This window comes from Notolabrus celidotus, chromosome 14 (genome assembly GCF_009762535.1).
Source record: "Notolabrus celidotus isolate fNotCel1 chromosome 14, fNotCel1.pri, whole genome shotgun sequence".
Lineage (NCBI taxonomy): Eukaryota > Metazoa > Chordata > Actinopteri > Labriformes > Labridae > Notolabrus > Notolabrus celidotus.
In genome coordinates this window covers 26,067,848-26,092,298 of record NC_048285.1, presented here as the reverse complement: position 1 = coordinate 26,092,298, position 24,451 = coordinate 26,067,848, and the positions used below count along the sequence as shown (strand labels likewise).

The 24,451-nt window shown below is 41.0% G+C and overlaps 2 protein-coding genes and 1 long non-coding RNA gene across 8 annotated transcripts in view; 1 reads left to right on the top strand and 2 right to left on the bottom strand.

The window, feature by feature from the left end:
* Positions 1-16,071, bottom strand: part of nbeab (neurobeachin b) — a 203,060-nt gene extending 186,989 nt beyond the window's left edge. Inside the window, exon 1 of the mRNA XM_034701544.1 lies at positions 15,573-16,071. Within this exon, the coding sequence (XP_034557435.1) occupies positions 15,573-15,845 (273 nt within the window). The 5' untranslated portion in view covers positions 15,846-16,071. The remainder of the gene's footprint in view (positions 1-15,572) is intronic.
* A 1,481-nt stretch (positions 16,072-17,552) lies between these two features.
* Positions 17,553-19,871, top strand: LOC117825635. Of its 2 annotated transcripts, XR_004633879.1 has the most exons (4): positions 17,553-17,748; positions 17,843-17,903; positions 18,562-18,696; positions 19,570-19,871. It is a non-coding gene; the product is annotated as an uncharacterized LOC117825635 (long non-coding RNA). The 2 variants fall into 2 exon arrangements; XR_004633880.1 differs by lacking the exon at positions 17,843-17,903.
* A 748-nt stretch (positions 19,872-20,619) lies between these two features.
* The window catches only part of stard13b (StAR-related lipid transfer (START) domain containing 13b), a 76,367-nt gene continuing 72,535 nt past the window's right edge, over positions 20,620-24,451 (bottom strand). For all 5 annotated transcript variants that reach the window (XM_034700610.1, XM_034700609.1, XM_034700611.1 and 2 more), the window contains 9 exons: positions 24,277-24,447; positions 23,909-24,068; positions 23,536-23,734; positions 23,176-23,389; positions 22,637-22,751; positions 22,294-22,515; positions 21,915-22,132; positions 21,649-21,825; positions 20,620-21,496 (listed from right to left, as the gene is read on the bottom strand). In XM_034700610.1, the coding sequence (XP_034556501.1) occupies positions 21,379-21,496; positions 21,649-21,825; positions 21,915-22,132; positions 22,294-22,515; positions 22,637-22,751; positions 23,176-23,389; positions 23,536-23,734; positions 23,909-24,068; positions 24,277-24,447 (1,594 nt within the window). In that variant the 3' untranslated portion in view covers positions 20,620-21,378. The remainder of the gene's footprint in view (positions 21,497-21,648; positions 21,826-21,914; positions 22,133-22,293; positions 22,516-22,636; positions 22,752-23,175; positions 23,390-23,535; positions 23,735-23,908; positions 24,069-24,276; positions 24,448-24,451) is intronic.

Here is a 24,451-nt window from a genome sequence, read left to right as displayed (position 1 = left end):
AGGCTATTGTTGTATGTCATAAAACATGGATTGAAGTATCAGTGTTTGTTGATGCTCTCAGAACTGTAGTTTATGTTGTAGTTTCTGATACAGGCAGGTCCATTCTTTCATTCACTTCCCTGGGAAATATGACAGCTTCTGTATTTTGGATCCCTACATGATTTTACTGACAAACTATGTTATAATATTCAAGAGAGAGATAACCATGGACTGGAACTTGTATTAAAGAGAAATGGGTCAAATGAAGCAGAAGAAACATTACTAACATTACCAACAAATGTCTGATCCACAGCTTTTTCAATCACAATGAGCTAACATGAGAAAAAGAGAAAGCTGAGAAAATGTCATGATAAACTTTCCTAACTGCATTCAATGAATATGAATGAATCACTTTTTCCAATTATAGCAACAAAGAGGTACAAGAGATGAGGTCGACTTTTGTCAAAGTGAAATAGCTGCTGCTATAAAAATTAAATACAGCTGCTCTTTCACTTGTTATTCGCCCAGATTTGGAATATTTCATGTCTTAAGTAAGGTTGTACAAATAATTCCTCGACACACAGAGACAATTCAAACATCAAATCACAAACACCCCAACATCCAATTACACCGCTCGCTGCTTTTCATTCACTTCCTGAAACTCAAGTAGTTTTTTTATGCAAGGTAGGCGACATATAAGGAGATATGTTTTCTAATCTCACAAAACAAAAACAAGCTCTTCTGTTATATTTTGGTTTGTTTTGAATTAGACAAAGACTCCCCTCTCTCAGCAGGACTGTACCGCATGATGATTGTTTGGAATATAGCAAAGATGTTATTTGCACCTGTGCTGCATCTACACAGTGATGAAAGTCCCTTCCACCACAGTAACGGGCCGTCTCCCTACTGCAGCCGGCAATATGACTTTGCATGTTTGCCTGATAAGAGATGCAGCTCATCTCCATAGAAATGAGCATGTGTGCGCAGGGCTTTGTCCCTATGGGGGACACAACGTATTAACACCTAGGCTGGGATTTGGTTGACTGCCAAAGCACGCTCTACCCAGGAGTAAGCCTAAGTATTCACATTGTTGCTGCTGTTGATAATCCAACACACTTGTCCCTGGCTCTAAATAGGTCTGGTTAACAATGGCTCAGTACATCACAGAATACTTCTTAGCAGCGCTAAAAATGTGTCGTATGTTGTGTTGGACATACAACACAGCGGGTTAGCTGTTCTTTCAGCAACATATCAGCATGCAAGGTGAAAGGCTTTCAAAAACAGGCTAGCTGAGTTACAATAGAGGAATTTATTCATATATAGACATATTGAAAGTGATGCTTAAAGTCATGTGTGCACAATAATCTAGATAGGTTTAAACTAGTGGGCAACTGATATCAGTTTTTAAACGACCAACGCGGATAACTAGAGAGCAGGGTGGCCGAAAACTGATATATAAAGCCGATGTCATGTTGCTGTTGTTGTCATTGTTGCTGTTTGGCATTTGATAAAATACAAACAATCAGAATTAAATAGATTTAAGAGTGGCAGAGCAGCCAACAGACTGCAGCCAACCTTCCCTGCCTCATACTATCCAGTGTCACAGAGTTTTGTTTCTGTCATTCTCCTCCTCCTCCTTCACAGATTGATCTGTGGTTGGTCATCATTTTCAGTATGTGTTTGTAGCATAGACCAGGGGTTCCCAAAGTGTGGGTCGGGACCACCTGTGGGGCCGCAAGACACAAATGGGGGGTCGTGAGCCGTCCTCCAGAAGGTTTTTCTTTATTTTAATTATCTAAAAATAGTACATTTTACTAATAAGAATATTGACAAAAATAGTACCTAAACTTGTAATGTAATGAGTTTTCTGCCTTTCTTTTTGCCAGTTGATTCCTAAGTTTAGGGTTAGTGAACAGTTAATTATCAGAAGCATCAGTAGCAGTAGGTCAATTCATAACGGCACAGAAAACACAGCCACATGCTCATATAGGTAGGGTCATTTTCTGCAGACCAGCTAAATGAAGCCACATTAAATCCCTTTGGGGGACAGTGGGGGTCGTGAGTCTTTGGCACCAATGTTTTGGGGGTCGCGGGCTGAAAAGTTTGGGAACCCCTCGCATAGACTATATAAATAATGGACGTAGTATCTGTGATGTCACCCATCTGTTCCTGAGTGCTGTTTTGAAGCCAATTGTCAGCAGAAACCATATTGATAATGCTGAACTCAACCAAACTTAGTGTGAGGTAAATAGGCAAGGTTTGAGCCTCCAAGCCAACAGCTATGTGTTCCCGCCTGTCAGTCAAGTCAATCATGTCCTTATTTGGGCAAAATTGGTAATCTTAATATCTTCTGAACTGTCATGTTAGAAAACAATTCACCCTCCGTACAGTGTGTGCCGATAGAGAAATTTGCTACGTAGACCCAAGCCGTTTTTTGAACCAGGTTGTAAACATGTTTATTAATGCTGCAAATATCGTCTTTTTTGAATTGGTTTGTATGTGGTTTCCGGTGCTTCTGCAGCCAACCTCAAGCGGATACTTGATGAATTGCATTTTCTAACACTTCTGCATGGGCTTCATATTTTGAGACCGGAGGTTGCCACTTGGTTTGTAGCCGTAGTATATGTGTATGGAAACTATTTACCCCCAAAAAAGCTGTTTAATATCTCAGGCATGTCTTAATCCTTATTTACATGTACATGTAGAGACTTCCTCGTAAGATGCCCTTCAGAGGTTTGTGAAGGAAAGTGATGCCAAATTGGATCAAGCATCAATGGAATATCATCTGAGAAAAACAGCAAAATATCACCACAGCAAAGCAACCAGACATCCTTTGATAGAAACAGACTGCTGTTCTTTTGGAAATACTTGGTAGTAACTCAACTTGAAACAAAAAACATTTTCAAATCCAAACAGGATTTTATTTTGATGTTGTTTTTTCGTGCACTGAAGTGGCTGAGTTCAGTGTGTTTTTCAAAACAGACAAATTGGAACTGAGGTCCCAAACACAAACCTATATCTCAGCGAGTCTAGCGAGTGTGTGCATGTCTGTGAAAATGTTACAGCACTGTTTGAGATGAGAGAGGCAGAAAAAGAAGAGAAGAAGATAAAGTTTCTGCAAATCTCAGTCCTTTCTGCTGTCCCTCTCAGCAGGGCTTTTCTCACTTCTCCTCATCATACCGCAGCACAGGAACACATCTGTACCAGAAAGAGGGTCAGTCACTGCTGCAAAGTCTTCACAACCAGGAGTCAGTTGTGCCCGAGGTAAACACAACCCCACTGAGCAGGGAAAAGCATCCCAGGATGCATCCTGACACAAATGTAAGCAGCAGCCAAATGATATACCATCAGCATCTCACCAGGGTAACACTGGGAGAGCGAGTGAGAAGGATGAGCACAGCGAGGGAGGAGAGGAGGCCGAGGGGAGAACAGAGAGAAAATAGATCCATGGCCTTTGCACAGTCGTTTGACCTATATCTCCTTAGCATTTCCTCAAGGTACTGGCTTTTGGTTATCAATGACATCTCAAAGGGGCTAGACCCAACAGAGGTCCTATTTGCAAATGTTGTTATCCAGAGAAGCTGACTCACAGGATTCCTCTTTAGGCAGCATGAACAGTGAGCAATGAGAAGAGGGTTTAATTTGAGAGAACAAAAGTAGCAGTGTAAGGGTAAACTCCTCAGACACAATAGAAACAAAAATTCTATAGATTTTTTTTCAAATCAGGTATACAAGACTTAAACACTGAAGATAAGATGCATCAAGGACAGTAATACAAACTATGAAGAACTTGCAGAAACCTTGAGACAATCAAACACATAAGAGTGAATCTGTACTCTAAATAAAAAGAGTCAGCACACAGAAGTGCACAGAAAATGTTAACAATGCAGTCCTTCACTTCGTCCTTGGCGAAGGACAAGAAAAAGCATACCAGCATGCTCCCTGAATAAATCAACAATTCAGGTAAATCACTTTTAAGCAAACAAATTTGCAAAGAATCAGAATTTCAATTTTCCCCTCAAATCCTGAGAAGATTATCGTGGAGTAGATCAGAGGAAACTGCACTTGGCAGAAATTGGATGGCTTAGTGGAGAATAAAGTTACTGAGGAAGCACAATTTTAGCATACTGCAGCCCCCCATGATGCGCGTGGTTCAAACTGGAAAATATGAAAGGCTTAGAGAAGAATTTGCGAAGGTGAACACTGCTTTCCCTGAGACACGTAGAGGAGTAAATCCCTTAACATAGAGAGTAAGTAGCATATTGGGAACCATCTCAGGTAGATTAGCAGCAGTAATGTGATAGTTAATTGATCCCTGTAGGTAAATTGGCTTTCATTGACCTCCTCTACGCTGAGGTCTGAGTGTACACCGCTATAGAGGAATGTCTCTGCTACTATCGTAGACATTTATGCTCCAGGACATTTCAGCAGGACAGAAGAGCTCAGGGATGGAATAAAGAATACACAGCTTTTCAGATCAATAGCTGAGACACTGGTTCTTTGTACGGTGTCCAACAAATCCACAACAAGATCGAAAGGTCAGCTGCAGTTCATGTCACCAAAAACTTGTGGGGTTTGTTGTTTGTTCGTTTGTTGTTTTCTAAGCAGCACCTCTGCAGCATGCCCTAAAGGAAATCAAGTTGAAATCAATCATATGGGATGTCTAAAGGTGAAGGCTGTACATGCAAGCACACAGTGGGTCAGCAGTGCGGGGCACAAAGAGAAGAAAAAAACAGGAGTACTCCTCGGGTAATGTTTCTGAAAAGACAGAAAACAATAGTGAGGGAAGAAAAATGTGACACTCTCCTCTCTGTGCCAGTGCCCAGAGCTGATATTGATCCAGGATTGATCAAAGAGTGCAGTAGACTCAACAGCAGCAGAGGGATGCTTACAGTGAAGGCTAACCACAACTGAATGCAGCACAGGCCACACACAAGTCTCAATCCTTGTCTCATCTATTATTCATTCACAGATTTACTGATTGCCCCTGCGCCGCAAAGCTGCAGACTGAAACTGTTGACTGTTTGTTTGTTTGTTTGTTTAGGAAACTCAGTCAGTGAATGAGTTTTTCTCTGGTGTGGTCAAACCCATTTTTATTCAACAAGTTTCACTGAAGCTAGCTTTAATCTCTTTCAGTTTATTCTCGATTTATTCACTGCACCCATAAACACTGTTTCAGCTGCTATACGTGATAGAATGTTAATTTGTCATTCTCCTTTAATCTCTCTATTTAATTCATTGACATGTGCACGTCCATCTTGATTAACCTTATCTGCCATCCCTGATGGTTAAAAGCAGATAAAAATGTTTAAAGAAAACCTTCAAAAGCCTAAAAGCTCTTTAAGAAAGTTTAAAAATGTCGTGAACAGTTCTCCAGAACAGATATAGATGTTTAAGAAAAGGCTTCTGGGATGTGATGCTCCTCAGTTCTGTGGGTATAAGTGCTCCAGGTATGTGCTGCTCTATACGAGCTTCAGAAAGGCTTCCTGTGCAAAGGTAGTATTTTATACGGTATGTGGGACAGTGTGAATTTTAGATGGCTTCTGAAAAACCTGTGAAGATCTTCACACAGAGAGCCTCGATAGAAAATCTCCCCTAAAGCTTTCACCTAAACAAAAATATTTGGGTTTCATACAGAGGAATCCCTGAAGATTTAAACTTCAGCAGACTGAAGGGAGCACTGTGAACTGAGAGAAAGTAAAGTGTCTGTGTTTTAAAAGGTCTGTGTTTTAAAGGATCTGTTTTGAATCTGTGGGAAAGAAATCATCTATAACTAACATTGAAACATCAAACAAACAAAGCCCACGCACATACCAGGGGTTGACTTTAAATATGAACTTCAAAAGAGCATGCTTTTCTGTAATAAATAATAGGACATCATAAATAAGGAAATAAATACATACTTCAATAATAAAAAAAACAGGTTATTACATAATAAACAAAGTAGGGCAGAACTTTTCAGACGGTTGATCTGTAGAATCAGGTCCTTGGCAGCTAAAGTCTGGCACCTTCAGCTTTAATGTCGTCTTTGGGATGATCAGCAGCATTGGGCAGAATGATCTAAGAGGCCACAGCTAATAGGATTTAAAAGATCAGATGAGGCTTAACCACTGACACCACTGTTATAAGTTATCTAAAGAGCCTTGTAACAGTCATTTCACTGCTGGGGAAGAGTTTCATTTTTACAGCTTCACACGAACGACACCAAATCTGAGCAAGATGACTGATCGATCACTAAAACGACAGAGACGACGTGTAAGCAACACAAACTATGGTAGCAACAAATGAGAGCAGTTTACACACTTGAGCAAAATCCTCCTAATCTCTTCATGTCTGTGTCTGACCTGTATTCACCTCTTCAGATTCGGCTGTCTGAGAAGCTTTACTCTACGTATAAATCTTGCTGTCATCTTTTTTGTTTACAGATCATTGAAATGATCAAGACACTGAATACCTATTATTGTGTATTATTATCATAGTCACCCAAATGCCAATCTCAGCTGGGATTCAAGCGTTCAAATCAGCGTATCTGTTACTTAAAATTCAAGAAGCACTTTCAGCAACAGCATCACAAAGCAGCGTCCTTCAACATCGCACATTAGTTCAGCTTCAACAGTCAGATGCAGAAATTCAACTTCTTGCATTCAGCTTTTATATACTGGGAAACTCTAAATTCCCCTCTTGGGTAACTCACACTGTAAATAGAGACATAGCTTGAACTATCATACATACTGGAAATCTTTTAACAAATAACCCAGATTCTGTTCCATAATGGTTTGACTAAAAACTGTTTCTTGTTCGAAGTTTTTCATGGATTAGCCTCACACCTCCCTCCTTGGCAGAGCTCTATAGACCTGAATCCCCCACTTCCTGAACACTCAAGTGATTGTAATTATGCTGGTCATTATTTCTGATTTTAGGTTAGCGACCTGTCCAGGGTGTACCCTGCCCCCCCCGAAACCAGCTGGGATAGGCTCCAGCCCCCGTGACCCCTGACGGGATAAGCGTTCAAGATAGTGGATGGATGGATGGATTATTTCTGATTTTAAATTAGAGTCAAGACCAGTGGTATTTCAAATTAAGGATGAAAACCTGCTTGTTTTTCCTTTACATCAAGACTGCACACTAACTACTGAGACTTGTTAAAAGCTTTTGTGATGAGCAAAGAATCATCCCTGATTTAAAAACAGGTATTTGTTTTGTACAGTGAACTGAGAGACCATGTTAAACCATAGACTGTATAATACATGGACGTAGTCTGTGTAGTCACCCATTGGTTTCTGAAGCCTATCGATGGCAGCCGCCATATTGAAAACGCTGACTCAATCTAACTTTTGGATGACCTCACTACAGACAAAGAGGTGGCGTTGACGTGAGCTTGCTAACAGCTACAGTGTTTCCACCTTTCAATCGAGTCAGCCATGCTGCTAATTCTGTGCTGTAACAAGTTTATTTTTGCTGTAAAGATTAGCTTTTTTGAATGGGCTTGTGTATGGTGTCCAGTGCGTAGACTGTATCAATAATGGACGTAGTATCCATGACGTCACCCATTTGTTCCTTAACGCTGTTTTGAAGCCAATCGTCGGCGGAAGCCATATTGGAAATGCTGAACTCATCCAAAAGAGTGTGACGTAAAGATGCAGGGTTTGAGCCTCCTAGCCAACAGCTATGTGTTCCTGCCTGTCAATCAAGTTTGGTCCAGTGCTTCTGCAGCTAGCCTCAAGTGGACACTCAGGGAACTGCAGGTCTTAGCACTTCTGCAACAGCTTAATTTCTCAAGATCAGAGGTTGCCCTTTGTTTTCAAACCAAAATGACTTCACTGTCTATTAAAGAAAATGACACACACTGACAGCCCAGCTGTCCAAAGCTCTAGGAGGAATGTATCTCCTTCAGGAAATTCATTGAACATACAGAAAAGGGTTCAACTCTTAAAAAAGTGAATTTTGAAGCGTTAGCGTTCTGAGCCACACATGATCTGCAGGACCTGAGGAAAGATTCAGCATGTTTCAGTCTTGGTTGTCTCCTAAAAGCTTGATACTGTTTCAGTATCCCAGCTGTCAAGCATGTATGCAGAGGTTCATTCAAACATCATCAGATTGTTTGTGTACAACATGATGAGGGCTTTATGCTGATCAGCCAGCTGTTTGCATTCCCTGTGACTCTACAAATCTGTATTTATAAATGAAGAAGATGTGATTCAGAAATGCTCATCACAACAGAAATCTTCTCACTCAGTTGATGAATGTGTGTCACTTTAAGTGTGTACACAATAATAAACCTGCTAGATTAATAATGATTGAATATACAGGACCATTAGAAAGACCATTCCTAAAGATCAGGTCGGGTTATGGTTGAGCTCAAGCTCCCTTTTGTTTCTCCATTATACTCCAATCGAATAACATCAACCTTGAAGGCAGAACTCCTCAACCTGTCTTATAACACATTATTTTAATTACAGCTTTCATTTTCAGGCTGCCTATACATGAAAGATTAATGACATTCCCCATTAATTAGCTTCAATAAGGGACGCTTGCACAATACTGGAGCGTCTGAATGTTGAGCTCATTTTATTACACTGTCACACAAACAAAAACTCTGGGGTCATGTGGAGCAAAGATGTTCAATTCTTATTTAATTAACCTGTTAATGTTTACAGTGAAACAGTGTTTGGTGATGTGCCAGCCTGCTGCTCGCCCGCGCTGCTCCATCAATCACTTAAAGGAGTATTCACAGAGCTGCAGCCTGCAGAGAACGCTTCTCCAAGACAGATTTGATTTATTTCTTTCCTGTTAGCAGTCATTAATCTTAGGAAACAATTATGGGATGTCAGGAAATATTATAAATATACATTCTACTGTACCTCACATATTTGTTTTCATATTTTAAATTTACATAATTCAGAGAAGAATTGATAAAGTAGATTTGTCTTTGTGAGATTGGGTTGCATTATCATATGTGTGAAAGCTGAGGATTTTCTGAATGTATGAAGGCCGTGCTTTAGAGGTTCAGCCATCCTGTAGACTAACTTAGGCACACTCATGTCCCTATGAACAATTTGCAGACCTATATGTCTCCAGTTTAGTGTTTATGAAGTCCACATTCATGCATGTCTTTGGACTGTATGCAGAATATAAGGTCCTGGAGCACAAGTTGGATTCTGCATGATATATGATTAGCATGATCCTTCACTGACCTCATTTGTTGCCTACCGCACTACAGTGTCATTGGAAAACAAATTAGCAATACATTACATGAGTGCTCATATAGACAGGGTTGATGTCCAGGTACTTAAAGATGTCTACAGGTTCAGCTGGTTGACCTTAAGTATGAAGGGCTGAGCTGTGGAGTCCTGTCTGGAGCAGGTGATCAGTTAAGCCCCAGTGCTCACTGCTGACACCATGTCTGCAGAGCAGTCACATGGTTCCGGCATGCCATCTCTTGAGTCACATCACCCCTGTAGGAAAAGGCTAGCACCCTTACTAATTTGGCTTTACGTGATGTTTCATATAAAAATGTGTTCCATCGTTTCCTTTCATTTGGTTCCGATTCAGTTCAATTGCTCTTAAAAGCATCTTGTAATCAGAAAGCGCAGGGATCAGTGATTACTAATCATATATCAATGTGCATCGTTGCGCCTGTTAAAGGATAATTGAAGGAGTGTGTGTGATGCTATTTAGATAATGAAAATAATTCTATTTGGCAGCTAGTGATCACAACAGAGCAGTTCAGACACTGAGAATCTGTCCGCTCATGTTTGCTCTATCTTCACTGGCTACTCATATAAGAGCAAACACACTATATTAAAGAATGGAGCAAGTTACTGTGTTAACCGTACAATCACTCACACAGATGAAAGAGTATCCACTACAACACTGTCTGGAAATGTGTTCTGTCTTTGTTTGACATCTGGGGGAAGATTTTAGTTCTGTCATACAGACTTCATCCAGCAAGGTGAAGCATGTCATTAAAGTTATAATCCACCCAAATCTTTTTCAGCACCTGACACACTCCCCCTTTAGGGCACACACAACCATGTAGCCTCTCTGGTTCTTGATAGAAAATGTCTATGTATCTTTTTATACATGAGTTTCACTTTCCATAATGTGGACCCCAGCAGCATAATCTTCTTTTATTACACACTCAACAGTAATATTCAAACGTGTACTGTGCACAGTGCCTGTTAGTAGCTTATCTTATTTAGTCCCCTGAGATCCCAAAAACGTGTGGCAAGCTACGAGCATGAGGAGGAATCACTAACAGAAACATGTGTTTTTCCATTATTGGTAAAAAAATATAAATATATATATATATGAAAATGAGCTTACAAATGGTAATGTGGAATTTGTTATAAGTGTTTGGAAATGTTTGGTGCTGCTCATGAAAACCCTGTTAACACTAGAATCAGTGCAAATGGAGCAACGCCTGTGAGCAATTCACACAGGCAACTCGAGCTGCACTATTTTGCACATTTGCCGTGCGTCATTCTCACGATCACCTGACAAAATATCCTCTCAATCAGATGGTCTATTCAAGCTGCAACATTCCTGGTGTCCCTCTCTGCTTTGTTAGTGCCACAGCTGCCCAGCACCAGTGCTGCACTCAAACTGTCAGCCCCACCATCTCCCCAGCATCCCCCTGAAGGATCTGACTATAGATATTTAAAGGTATTACATCATCACTTCTTAATTTCTGCATTTAAGTTAATCGGCAAGGAGTGATGTTAGGAGCCTAGATGCCAAAGACAAACAATGATCTGCTGCTGCAATAAAGTTTGGATCAATACAACGTGAGTTGAATTACTGAGCTCTATTTAAGATTCATCTGGACCGCAGCCTCTGTGCTGTATGAAGAAAGAAAATGCCACTTTTAACACCCAAATTTCAAGTCTGCATGAGGTTGAATGTTTGATACTAAAATAACAGAATTTGTGTGAGAATCACTTTGATGAAGCCAACATGGCGATGACTCACTTGAACTGACAGTGAAGGTGTGTTTCACACTTTTATTATTATCAATGATGTTAAACTCTGCATACAGTTTGCTAATGTTTGCGTGTTGGTATCACGTAGCTTGGATTGAGTATACTAACGAGGCTTTGGAAATCAGCCTTTTCAACAAGACTGTACAGACATTTATCCTCGCATTTGGAAGTTGGGACAACCTCAGTTATTTTTTGGGAACGCAGAGAGCTGAGGTGACTTAACACAAATGCTTCCTCCAGTGGAGTTTGTTTCAGATCTAAATAGTTTTTGAGATTTTGAGTATTTCTGCATGATTTTACCCGAGTGTTACACATCTTGACTATGACCTTGCTTTTGTTCAGCTCTTCTCTGTCTTTAAGGTTTGTTGGTGCCTTCAGTGGAGCAGCTCCACATCCCCTTATGTTTGGTTACCCTCTCACGTGGTCTTGTTGCACAAAGGCCGTTTTTTCGAAGCGAGGGGCTATTCAAAGGAAAGTAGGTATTTTCCCAAGCCTTGCATTTGAGGGACGAATCCCTCTCCTTTGTCAAAGAGATGTTCTTTGAACGATTCACATCATGTTACAATTAGCCAAATGGAAACACTCCACTTTATTTCATCTCAGAGACAAGCAGTGGACCAACTGGCTGAGATGTTGAACATATGAGAATGAGACGAATCCACTTTGTTTCCATTTTCATGGTCAGACAACAACCAGCAATACCTTCTTGTTTATACCAAATATGATTCAGTGTCTGACCTTTATGATCAGAGCGTGACAGCAGCCTGATGTGCAGCTCAGAACACCTGCTGATAGTTCTGAGACATAAAGCTAATTTACTGCTGTTGTTTTTGACGTGTGTGGGACAGTTTGATCCAATCATCTGATAAGAGAAGCAGCATAAATAAGCTGTCTTTTTCTGTGCTAGTTAGTCTATTGTTTCTGTTTTTAAGGCTATTTCAGGACAAAAGGAGGACTTATCAAACCACCATCCACATCATTAATATGTGATATAATATCTAAATGAAATATGTTTTTGATATCTGGCTATTGGGATTTTTGTTGTATGTCAACCAGTCATAAACAGACCACATAGTTTTGGCTTCTGCTCATATTATATTTGGAGAAGCTCCAGATCTCTGTGAATGAAAACAAATTATTCAGAGAATTCATTTGTTAATGTTGCTCTAATGAGGAAAAAAAGATGCAGAGCTGATGTAGATGCCGAGCTGAAGGCTCTGAAGCATCATGATTTAATGCTTTTCCATCTGAAGGTGTTTTTACCTGATTCAGTTAAAATGCACCATAGAAATCTTATGACATGCCTCATGTCACATCTCGAACATCAAAGGTGGGTTCCTCCTTAGTCTCTCATTTTAGCAAATGAACCGTAATATTACATCCATTTTATCAGCAAATTTTCCATCTTGGCAGTTGAACAAGAACTGCAGCTCAATAACATTTTGGATGATATCAGATGTGGACGTCTTTTCATGGTAGATATTCAGACGGGAATCCTCCCACCGAATTTCTACACTATACTCCTAAAACATTACTATTTCATCACTCCACAAATTAGACCTCCTGAGATACAGTTTGAGTTCCTTGAGGATCTCCAGACCGACTCTACTCTTCTAAAAAAACCTGAACTTACAAGCTTTAAAATTCTTGTGGTCATGGCTTCTTACAGAGTTGTTTGCAAGACAGCTGTCTCCTCCCTCCGCCCCAGCTGCTATACTTTTCATGCACATTTTGTTATGTAATTTAGATGAACAGGCAGATATGTTAGCAATTACTGTGTCATCTTGTCCCAAAAATGCTGCATTATATCTGGCTCATTTATATGCACATAATTTAGATAGAGCTTGCTTTTCGGTTTGGAAACAAGTCAAGTAGAATCAAATTGCTAAATAGCTAACTGCGGTGAAGTGCTCATAACCTCTGTTAATTAAATTTGTAATTCAAAAGTTTTAGACCAGTGAATTATTGAGAAGTGAGCACTCTTCTGTATGTTACATTTAAGGACGAGCACAAATACCCTGAAATGCAAACACACTTTGAAACACAAGGCCTCCGTGGCATGCTGGGATGCAGAATAAATAAAATAGATGCCTGACATTAGATCAGTGACCTGTTCAAATAAATGTGCTGTCTCTTGTCTAGACAATCAGGGTTGCAGAGATAATTGTAGACTGTAGCATGTTATTCCTTGAGCATGTTTCCAGTGCAAATAGCACTGCAAAGTGTGAAAGGGCCAAGGTGTCAGAGACAACACCCATCGCAGAGCTACTCTTATGTCTGCACATGCCAAGGGCTACAATTTGTCCTGCTCTACAAAGTGGATTTCTGTTGTGGCAGAGCAGGTCGTAATTAATCTCTAGTGTGCTAACAAGGAGAAGCCAATTCCTGCAAACAGGCTCAGCTGTAGTACTTGTGCAGTGAGTCAAATAAAGCTGGATTTATAGTTCAATCAATGTAAAAGAAAATACCAATGTGGTTTCATATGCTATCAATGGTCAATCCCCAACCACCTGGCGCTAACAATCATTGCTTCTCACTTCCCCTCATTTTGCTGCAGGTATAAAAAGCACACATTGAATTATGAGAATAGACCCCTCAGGTCTTTTTTTAAAATGTGGAGGGAAAACAAGGTAATGAAAGTGCTGCCTTGGTCAAGAAGAATTTGAAGGATGAGGCTATGACCATCAAACTCTTTGTACTAAGTACTGAGGAGCAGATCCAGAATACACAGACAGTGTGAACTCAATCTACAGAGCTGATGAGGTACCACATACCAAACCTTCGAACACTGATCACTTCATGAAGCCTTTGGCAGTTCCAATTTATATGAAGAAGCTCAGCTGAGTTTAGCCCCCTGAATCCCCCTCCTCTCCAGCCCCCCACACACACATCCATCCACACACACATCCATCCACACACACACACACACACAGTAGGCAGCAGATGCCCCCCCGCATCTCTTCAGTCTTCATCAACATAAACGAGATGCTCTCATATTCTCTCGTTTCACTTTCATCACAGCAGGAATGCACTTTAGCTCCACTGGCATCATAATTCAACCCACAGGGGCATGTCCAGAACTTTTTGACCGGGGTGGCCCAACTGAGGCTCTCACATAGGCAGGGGTGGCCAGTGCATTTACAAATAAATAACGTTTACCTTTTCTGTCTTCACAACCTACTTTCATTAAAGTATTAAACAGTTGTTATATTCCTTTTGACTTAAAAAAAAACAACATGACAAAGTGACATAAATCCTCTAAGCTTCATTCTTTAAGGACTTACAGAAGATGTTTTTCAAAGTCACATTGAGGGCACTGAGGTATTTCACATGAAGTTATACAATACATACATTTTTACTGCTTGGAGTGGTCACAGAAAGTTCGGATAGAGACAACTTCACGGATCTGTAAATTACGGTGAAAAGGGATTGGAGCCAAACATTGGTGTAAATTAAGGTGACAGTTTGCATGCCTATATCAACAGAGCTGAGGTCCACTACTGGATGTGAACCAGATGTTAAGAGAAATGTATGTGCGTCGTGGACATCACTTAAACCTATATAAAGGACGTGTTTAGTGGCCTTGGGAGGAGAGACACAATCTGGCCAAGTCGTCTTCCCAAGCAGTCCGGAATGCTTGTTCGATACTGGTGTTGTTTTCCTGTAATAAACCTATTACTCTAAAAGCAAGCCAGTGTCACGAAGTTCCTTCTGCATCTACACATCACGGGCTGTCAATATATGACAGCACTAATAAAGAAATCTACTGTCAGCATTATATGTCATCCCAAATTACAGATTTTAACAGAAACCCCACCTCTGACAAGGCAAACAGCCAATCATAGTTTAGGATTTTGGGGTGGCCCCTGGGGTGGCAAATTGGATTTCAAGTGGTGCCAGTGCCTTGGCCACCCCTCTGGACACGCCACTGCCAACCCGGTCTCCTTGATTTGCATGAAGTTTGAACTTAGTTGAACTCAAAAACTTGACCACAGGATTTAGCATCCCTCTCTCTGCTGGTATCACCTTGTCTAAGTGTGCATGTCTGACTTTAAATGCTCGCTGTTGTTTACGCACTCCTGAAGGCAAACTTAAACATCAATTGTACATTATTGATGCTCAAAAGACATGCATTCAAACTGTAACCTTTTTGGTTACTGCTGCAAGCAAACAGCCAATCATAGTTTAGGATTTTGGGGTGGCCCCTGGGGTGGCCAATTGGATTTCAAGGGGTGCCAGTGCCTTGGCCACCCCTCTGGACACGCCACTGCCAACCCGGTCTCCTTGATTTGCATGAAGTTTGGACTTAGTTGAACTCAAAAACTTGACCACAGGCTTTAGCATCCCCTCTCTGCTCGTATCACCTTGTCTAAGTGTGCATGCCTGACTTTAAATGCTCCCTGTTGTTTACGCGCACAAATACCGGGGAACTGGACTCATGAAGGCAAACTTAAACATCAATTGTACATTGTTGATGCTCAAAAGACATGCATTCAAACTGTAACCTACTTGGTTACTGCTGCAAGTGAACAGCATTCCAGATTAAGGACTGGGCATCGTCGTCCAGTAACAGTGAGAGGAAGAAAGCAAGGGGAAAAAACGTTCACTTACCAGATTCAGCACCGTCTCAACGATGTCCCGGTTGCTAACCTCTCCAACTTGGATCAGTCCAATGAGAACAGCAAATTTCATTTTGATATTCCGGATTGGAAGCGACGGATTAATAATCCCAGCCGGGAGGAGCACAGAACCTGAGCCGGACATCATCATTGTCTCACCGGCTGCAGCGGAGACAGGAGCCGCGTGTTGCCTGAGTCCTGGAGGAGGTTGTCGGTCCGAGAGCGACACAGACCCCGGCATTTTCACCGGTCTAACGCCTGTCATCGGCCCCCCAAAACCGGGAGGTTCTTTAGAGGCTTACTTATGCGCTTTCCCCTTGAAATACGCACCGCGCCGGAGCATCAAAAAGAAATGAAAGAGAAGAAGCGCCCGTCAAACAAAATGAAAACACGCTCAACAAATCACTCTCTGTCAGTTTAGTCCACTTGAGGGAGTCCGGTGTGTTGTCAGTGCGAGCCGGTTAACTGAGCTGACTGACCTGTTCTGTGCGCACAAAGATACAGTGTGTTTGTACCGCCGCTCTCCAGGACGAGCGTCTCGGTGCCTGTGCTGCTGTCACCGCCATGTTGCCGCCCCCTGCCTGCTGCTCACTCTCAACACGCCTGCGCTGCTGGCTGCAATGATGAAGAGCCGGAGACTGACCGCTGACAGGCACCGACGTGTCCCCAGGCAGACCACCGGGCAGGTGGAAGTAACTTAACGTGGAGTCATTAAGGGGCTCTGGGATTTTTTCCACTTCTACACATTAGGGTGATAAAGTGCACATCGTGTACAATGGATATTCGGTCATAGCCTACAGATAGGGTTGTCAACTTTCTCACTATAAGGAACAAGTGCAGGGTGCCATGGTGGTGTGAGCGTGATGTGTGAATTAAGCGTATATTCATATTCTGATTCATCTGGAAATGCAGAAAGTGTGAATATTCCCTTTAATCCTTGCTGTATCATTATGTAACCCCATATGAATGAACCTCAAAGAAACCACAATTTGGCTCTTCACATCAAAAAACAGGCAAATTTTTGCTGCCCTTGACTGACTCAAGCAGTCTTTTGTCCTTCAGCACAGCCAGAGAGAAGTCCTTACATGACAAGTCACAGTTTAGAGATATTTGAAGTTCATTTTTGATCAGCTCTGTGCTGCATCTGATTCTTGAGTCTGACCATTTAATGACCATCAGAGAGAAAATCCTCTTTGATTGGATGACAGGCGGTGAGATTGGCACATGATCTGTTGTTTTATCTGATCTAGGATCTGCAGAGTGCAGTCTGCTGTATTTACAGTCAATATACGGGACAATTGAGGTCCTGTATGAAACAAACCAATTTAGCCCAATATACGGGATGTCCCGGCTAATACGGGACAGTTGGCAACCCTACCTACATACAAGTCTCCTCTTATATGTGTTACCTGAACGCCCAATCATATTTACAGAATGTGTATCGGATCATGAATTGTTTGCTGCGGCGTCTCAAGAAGCGCACCGGAGTTCCGCCTCCATGTGGTGCTTATGATCACCAGTTGAGCTGTGAAGACAGAGTTCATGGTTTTGTATTATATTTGAGCCACCCCCCTGTCACTGTGTCATTACTGAGTACCCCTCCCCAAGTTAAGTGTATAATACCTGCAGCGAACAAAGCAACAGAAACAAGTGTGAGTCTCAGTTTGCGCAATTACGCATGACGCACATGGAAATCTTCTTCCCCATGAATCTGGAGCTCCCTCAGTCTAACAGTATCTGTATCTGTCTGCAGGTATCCTCTGTCCTGTCAAGTATCTACAGGAAATATAGCTTTTATTGCTGCTAAACTGTGCCACGCATGGAAACTTTACAAATACTGAAAGCAGACTCTTGGATCACAAACATTTATGGTCAACGAAAATACTGTAGCCTATACAAGGGCCCAAAGTTGTACCGGGTTTTAGTTCTGCTTGTACTTCAGAGCAATGGCCACCTGCGGTAAGGAATTAAAATCGATTTTACAATATATAAGCATTTCATAAAGTTTGTCTGTTCGCCACTAAAATAGTTCAGCTGAACACAACCAATACAGTTCAATTTTATCGACACATTTTCATACACATCAGCTAGAGAGGAACACAGCTGATTCTCGACACCTTGATTCAAGAACAAAGATGGCCGCTGGCAGTTTCCGACATGTCTCCAAAGTAAGAGCAAAAGAAGCTGATTGATCTGTTACATAACTATTTTAAATGTTTTCTTATTTTCTTTTCCCTAAATGTGTATTTTTTATTTACTCAGAACTTTACAGATGAACTTTTGGCCTCCTCAGACAAATTTAGTCCTGGTAGATAAATGTGGGGTAAGTTATTAAATGGCTTTGTTCCTGTCAGCTGGCAGGTAGCAACTAAAGAGGAATGGCATGACTTGCAGTTACTTCTGCAAGCGTAAGTGCTATGCCCTGGACTTCAGTTCACTGTTAAATGAAAGTAATTTAGCAGCATCTTCATCAGCAGAGGACAAACCTTACTAACTCTGTAAGGTTTCAGTGCAAATGTTTTTCACTCCTGTGATCTTCAGTCTGTCAGCCCTTATGGTTTAGATCAGAAACAGAACTGGATCGGTTGTCTCAGTAATTTAAAAAAAAATGTCTTTTTCTATATTAGGTTTTTCTTAGACTGTCATCCAGGTGCTCTACTGTCAAATGACAGTTTTGGGCTCTTACAACCAGTATCTTAGTCAAAAACTACAACCATGTAAATGTTATGACTATGAGTTAATTAAACCGTTACAGTGTGATCATAAATTGCTGTGACAGTTGCCTTGATTAAAAAAGTACCTTCAAGGTTATCATTAAGACTGTGCTGCAGACACTGACACATTCAAGCACTAGATATTCTTCATACCTCATTTGTACACACACCTGAATACAGTGTTTGCTCAGAAGCATCTGACTAATAATAATTATCCTGCAGTACCTTCTTTCCTTCACATAAGAGTGCCTGTTTTTTTTTTGACAGTTGACCTCAAGGTGTGAGGCACAAAGGTGACCCTGGATAGTCAAGTACGCAAAGCAGTACAACAAACAACAAATCCTATTAAACTGAGATTAATTCCTTGCCAACTACGGGTCAAGTTTTCTCTCAATGCCTCAAGTGAGTCTGCATGTTGAAACATTAAACAGGCCTTTACAGGCAGAATTGTGGGCATACACAGACAGTAGTGGAATAAATGTTTGTTCACCACTTCATCTTTTGACAATCTTGGTTTGCATCTATTTGTGTTACCTATGCATATTACTCCTTTTACTGACAAAAAAAATCCCCTTTAAAAAAAAATGCAAATGTGTCACTTCCTGGAAGATTGTATCTACACCTGTTTTCCAAAAATGATGTCTATTACTGCCTCTTGTATTTGAATTCTCACATGAAAATCAAAAAGTTCACTATACACACTCCACCAATATCTCTCCAATATGATCTTTTTACCATACCAAAGTTATCTTGAGAAGAAAAGTATACTGTATGTAACAAGAAACATTACAAAAAGCTTCAAGGTTCAGGTGATTATATAAGGGACTAGCACCTACAGCTTGGCAACAATCCTTTCCATTGCCTGACAGACAGCCAGAAGCTGAGCTTGCTTTTCATGACCTCTTTAAGCTAAACAGTGTCAGCATGGCTCCAAAAGAGGTAGAAATAATGACAGGCTTTATGTAGCTATACCTCTCATGTATACCATTGAATGGCTTTAAAGCTTGATTGAGTTACAGTGCTTTGCAGAAATCAATCTGATGAATTAGTCTTTATCTTACCTGTGAGTACATTTGTACAGACTTATAAGCCAATGTAAATGTCTTTTTTAAAGAATGCAGTTTCTTTGGAAACTAAATGTCAGCTTTATTTGTACATTTTTTTGTAAGGCACTTTTTCTTTGCCATTAGTTTAGGACATAAGTGTTTTATATTTTTTTATTCACTTATCTTAACATAACACTTTCCTATCAATGTCCTCTAATGTCATTTCCAGAAACTCATTCCCCCTATCCTCCCATCTCCCGTTAATCTTGCTGGTCCCTGTTCCAGTGAGAACCATAAATGCTGCCTGTGCTGAATAGAGGTCAATGGAGGGGTTTTGACTTTGCTGTTCACACACCAAGAGCATATAGGAGCCATATAGGAGGGAGGCACAGATTCAGACTCATTGAGCTGCAGCAAGGCTCCTGTAATCATTGCTTCAATAAAGTCTGCCACAGCAGCTTCTCTCTTTACTTTGTAATGTTGTGGTAATTAAATTCATGGCTGAGCTAAGAGAGGTTTTGAATGGATACAATATGGGTCTAATTGTTTTAGTCGTCAGCATACATTTTGGTGAAGCTTTTCAGAATTGGATACATAGTAGGCATTGCGTCCCTTAAGACTGACGCAATTCCCCGAGGATCGTACGCAACGCTGATACAACACTCAGGAGTTATTTGTTTATTTTTCCTATTGTAACTATTTTTGATTTAAAATGAAAAATGAGACTTAATTTAATTTAATTGCTTCTGGAAACATAGGTGTCCGGATGTTCTACTGATCACAAAGGGCCATCTAGTGGGCAGAATTAATGCCCTAAATAAAAAATAAAACTGGCTTTATGGGAGTTTTCTCCCTGTATTTGTACAACAAATAAAAAAAAGGCAGAAAAAAGTGTTCATTTAGCTATGATTCCAAATCACTGATGTTTGCACAAAGCAGATTCTGAGGACTTGAATAAGGTCTCCTTATACGTCTCATTCCTCCTTCAGCCTGCCTGTGGTCATGTATTTATACTATTCGGCCAGTAGAGGTCGCTCTCATCCAAGATCAGAGAGATAGAAGTGTAGAAGTGTGAGTAAAAGTTAATGTACTGTATAAGACAAGCATACATGGTGTGTTTATACTATGATTGTACAAACAGAAGCTAACACTCTCAGTTTAAAAGTAACATGAAGTCCTGTCAACAGCTCAGCAGATTCATACCAGGAATCATTCTTTAAACTTCTTCATCTGTTTGCTCAATGTGGTAGCAAGAGTCAGTGATTACAAACCCTTTTTTTATTTTGATAGTTTTATTTTAAAAAACTTGTACTTGACTGCACAATCCAGTACCTTTAAGCAGGTATGACCGAGTCAAACCTTAAGTCATTCATTTCACAACCATACGAGGTCAAAGTTTAATAAAATTACACCCACTCAGAAATGGCAATACTGAAGCAAAGTAAAACCAGCTTACAATTTTGTACCATGTGTATTACAGAAAGGCTGACACTGAAAGAATCAATATATAGGATATTAACATATGTACTATTTTACCCTTCACTTATAAACAATATTTACATCTTGTTTGCATGTACAGTGTATTCACACACATATTTACACAGACGTTTGAGTCTATATTATAATTATAGCTTAAAATCTGAAAAGAATTACATATTCATGCTTCCCAGAAGCATTTAAGAGCTTGAATGTCCTAGACATTGTAGATTAAAGTAACAGTTATACAATATTATCAGAGATAATAGTTATTATATTATACAGGTTTAGAAACATGAAGGTAAATAAAATCCTAAGTGTAAAGACATTGGCAGGATGATTCATTTCTCATTGAGTATTTCTGCTCAGCACCTATCACATGTCCTCTTTTGTCATTGTGCAAGTACAGAGGAGCTCAAAGTGATTTTTGAGGCTTTTCTTCTCTGAAAACAACTGTGCTTTAGTTCTGGGGTTCAGTCTATGCATTGTGTCTGCCTGTCATCGATGAATCAAAGGCTCGCTCTAAATCTCATAGCTCAGCAGACACAACTGACAAAGAGTTTCAGATTTTGGTCTCTGGTCCGTCTGTGATAAGTGGCTGGAAAGAGTTGCGGATCCGGGCGGCTTCTGCTGCACACAGATGACCAAAGGCTTTGTTGTACCAATCTGGAGTCCTCCCCCTGAAACCAAAACAGTATATTCAGTACCAGCAAGTACAAGAAGCTTCAAATACATATCTCCATTATACAGCCTCAATACAAAGTCACACATAAGAAGTGTATTGATGTTTTTATGTAAGAACACAAAGTAAGAAAATGCCCAGGGGTCTTACTTCAAGTCCACTCTGCAGATATGAGTTAGTCTGGACTTTCCTGAGCCACATGGCTCTAGCAGGTAGTTGGACTCCAGGACTATTGCTCGTACCCCTCCAAGAGAAGGACAGTCCTCGTGCTCTATTGACACAGAGACCAGGGAGCAGGCACCTTTGGGCAAATCTGTCCTCCATGACCTTAAATAAGACATAAAGAGAATTCAGTATGTGTTCTATATTATAATAAGGATGGACACTTCCACTGTTTTACCTTTGTCACTACTCACCTGATGACTACAAAGTCCCTGCTGGCATGAGGAGGCATTCGGTTAAGGACGTACTGAAACACTTCTGTGTGCTTGTCCAGTGTCTCACACACTTTCCACTGCAGCAGGTCCACATCCCACAGGTGGCGCTCTCGCAGCACTCGGTTCAGCACTACGGAGGGCGGTGCTTCCACCTCCACGGACACTTTCCAACGCCTCAAAGGGTTCCCATCTCCCACCTACAAAAACCAGCATGGTAAGTTGTGGATCTCAAAGCAGGATTCGTGCCTCAGGTATTCAGCACTGCATGTGAATGATAACTAGAATGGAATATATTTTTATGTACTATAATATGTGGAACAATAACGATTTACTTCATATTCAAAGTAAGAACACCAACCTTCTTATAGTAAAGCTCTGTGTTATCAGAGCTGCTGCAGGACACCCAGTATTTGGACTTTTCCCGGGCCTCTTTGAGCAGGTTCTGAAGCCTCCCCTCCATATGGGTTTGGTATGTTCCATCATCATCTTCCAGCTGCTTGCACAGCTCGTCAATTGTCGGTGCATGCAAGTCAGCCTCCACATATGAATTACGCGACTGAGTAACCATCTCATGAGGGATCTAATGGGTGTATAAAAGCATGAGGTAAGACTCAAGGCAATTATTCTTGAAGGCATTCCTGTGGATATTGCATTCATGCTTGAAATTCTTGCATCATTTCAACTACAGGTTATCCTCTCACCTCAAAGAGACGGTTACACTCTGTGATCATATGCGCAAGACCTTGTGTTGCTGCTAAGTTTTCATTCAGGTCCTTCTGATCTGGTCTTCCAGTAGCGTACTTCTTCTGCATAGCCCTGGGGAGGTAAAACCATAGACTGTGGGTAAAAATTATTAGGCCAGCAGAGTCCCCAAGTCAACGTCCCTTTGAAACGCAGTATATAAACCCTTCCTCTGCTCTGCAGGAAACCTCTTTGATCCCTTTAGAAACAATTTCTACATGGTAAATTAGAGAGCTTTGCTTTGTTTGTACACAGCATGATCTCATAAAACACTGAGCTTTAAAGAAAGAGTGCCATGTCTCTTTAAAACTTGCTCAGAAAGAGAGTAATCTACTGCACCCCTAAGGGCTTAGAAACTCTGTAGCCCATTTTATGTCTGTCTTTATGGAGTCATAGGTGAAGATAATCATGCAGGAGGTTAATAGAACGCATGCATGTCTCATTCATTAGACTTTTTAATACACAGAGTGCCAGGATACTCAGAGACATGAAAAAGTACCTTGGAGAGAGATTGTCTTTCTTGAGTATGTTGAGATGAAAGAGGGACGGAGCCAGGCACACAGCAATGTTCATGGGTGTCATCTGGTTCTCCTCCACAGAGGAAGTGACATCACTGAGGAAACAGAGCAACGTCTGCAGCACCTCTCTGTTTTCATCTGACATCAGCATGATGGCTGCCTGCACAGCTTGCAACCTTTGATCCTTTGGCACATCTGCACATGTGAGAAAATAGTTCTGTTATTCCTGCTTTGTAAAAAGACTATGAAATGCATCATCACCCTGTGTATGATTCAGATGAAATTTTCCAGTGTGACTTCATTGAAATAAAATCAGCTGGCACAAATCAAAAGAGACTTACACTGGTAGATGTGGAGGAAAGTCTCCCCAAGCTTGCTGGTGAGCAGCGGCTCAGGTAGATCCCTGAAAAACTGCTTCACCATGTCAGCCACATCATAGGCAGACTGATCCTCATAGTTCACATTGTCTGGAGAGCTCTCATTCATCTGCCTGAGAGCTTGAATTCGGGACTTCACCCCTGACTTACGAAAGAGACCCACCTTCAGAGTCAAAAAGAAAAGTTGGTGTTAACCTAACGCCTGGCGGAAACAGGTAACTACATTATACAACATTTCCACTCATGACCTACAACATGTGTCAGTCAAATCTGAAACCTTGCACCACAGAAAAAGCCACGTAACATGTAACTTGAGAGAATGTATACTGTGCCTGACCTGGTCAAGACACTGGCTCCTCAGGTAACGCAGAGCCTGCTGCAGGCCAAGTGGCAACGGTTGTCCTGAACGCTGAACATGCACGATGAGCGGGACCCCGAACACGTTCTTATCCTTATAGTCTGGTACCTTCATTCTCTTCATGAACTTTGGCACAGACCTATGAGAGACAGAGACATATTTCATTACATGCTCCATATGTGGCATCCATTGTGTTGAGAAAACAAGAGAAAACAAAATGCACATCCACAATCACTACTTAAAGTAATATAGTACAAAAATACATTTTGATAAAATGTTATTAAATAAACAAAGAAAAGATCAGATCAGATTCACAGAGAGGATCCTTTAAGTTAAATGAGACTTACCAAGTCCAGCCATGTTTGTTGGACATGGAGTACTTCTCCATGATTGCAGTGAGGCGCAGCAGAGAAAACTTCTGCAACAAGCTCAGCTGGCCTGCTGACTGGTTTGTGATCTGCAGGGAGGCCACTGAGTGACTTATGCGATTAGATATCTGAAAGCTTGGCCATCGTAACCTTT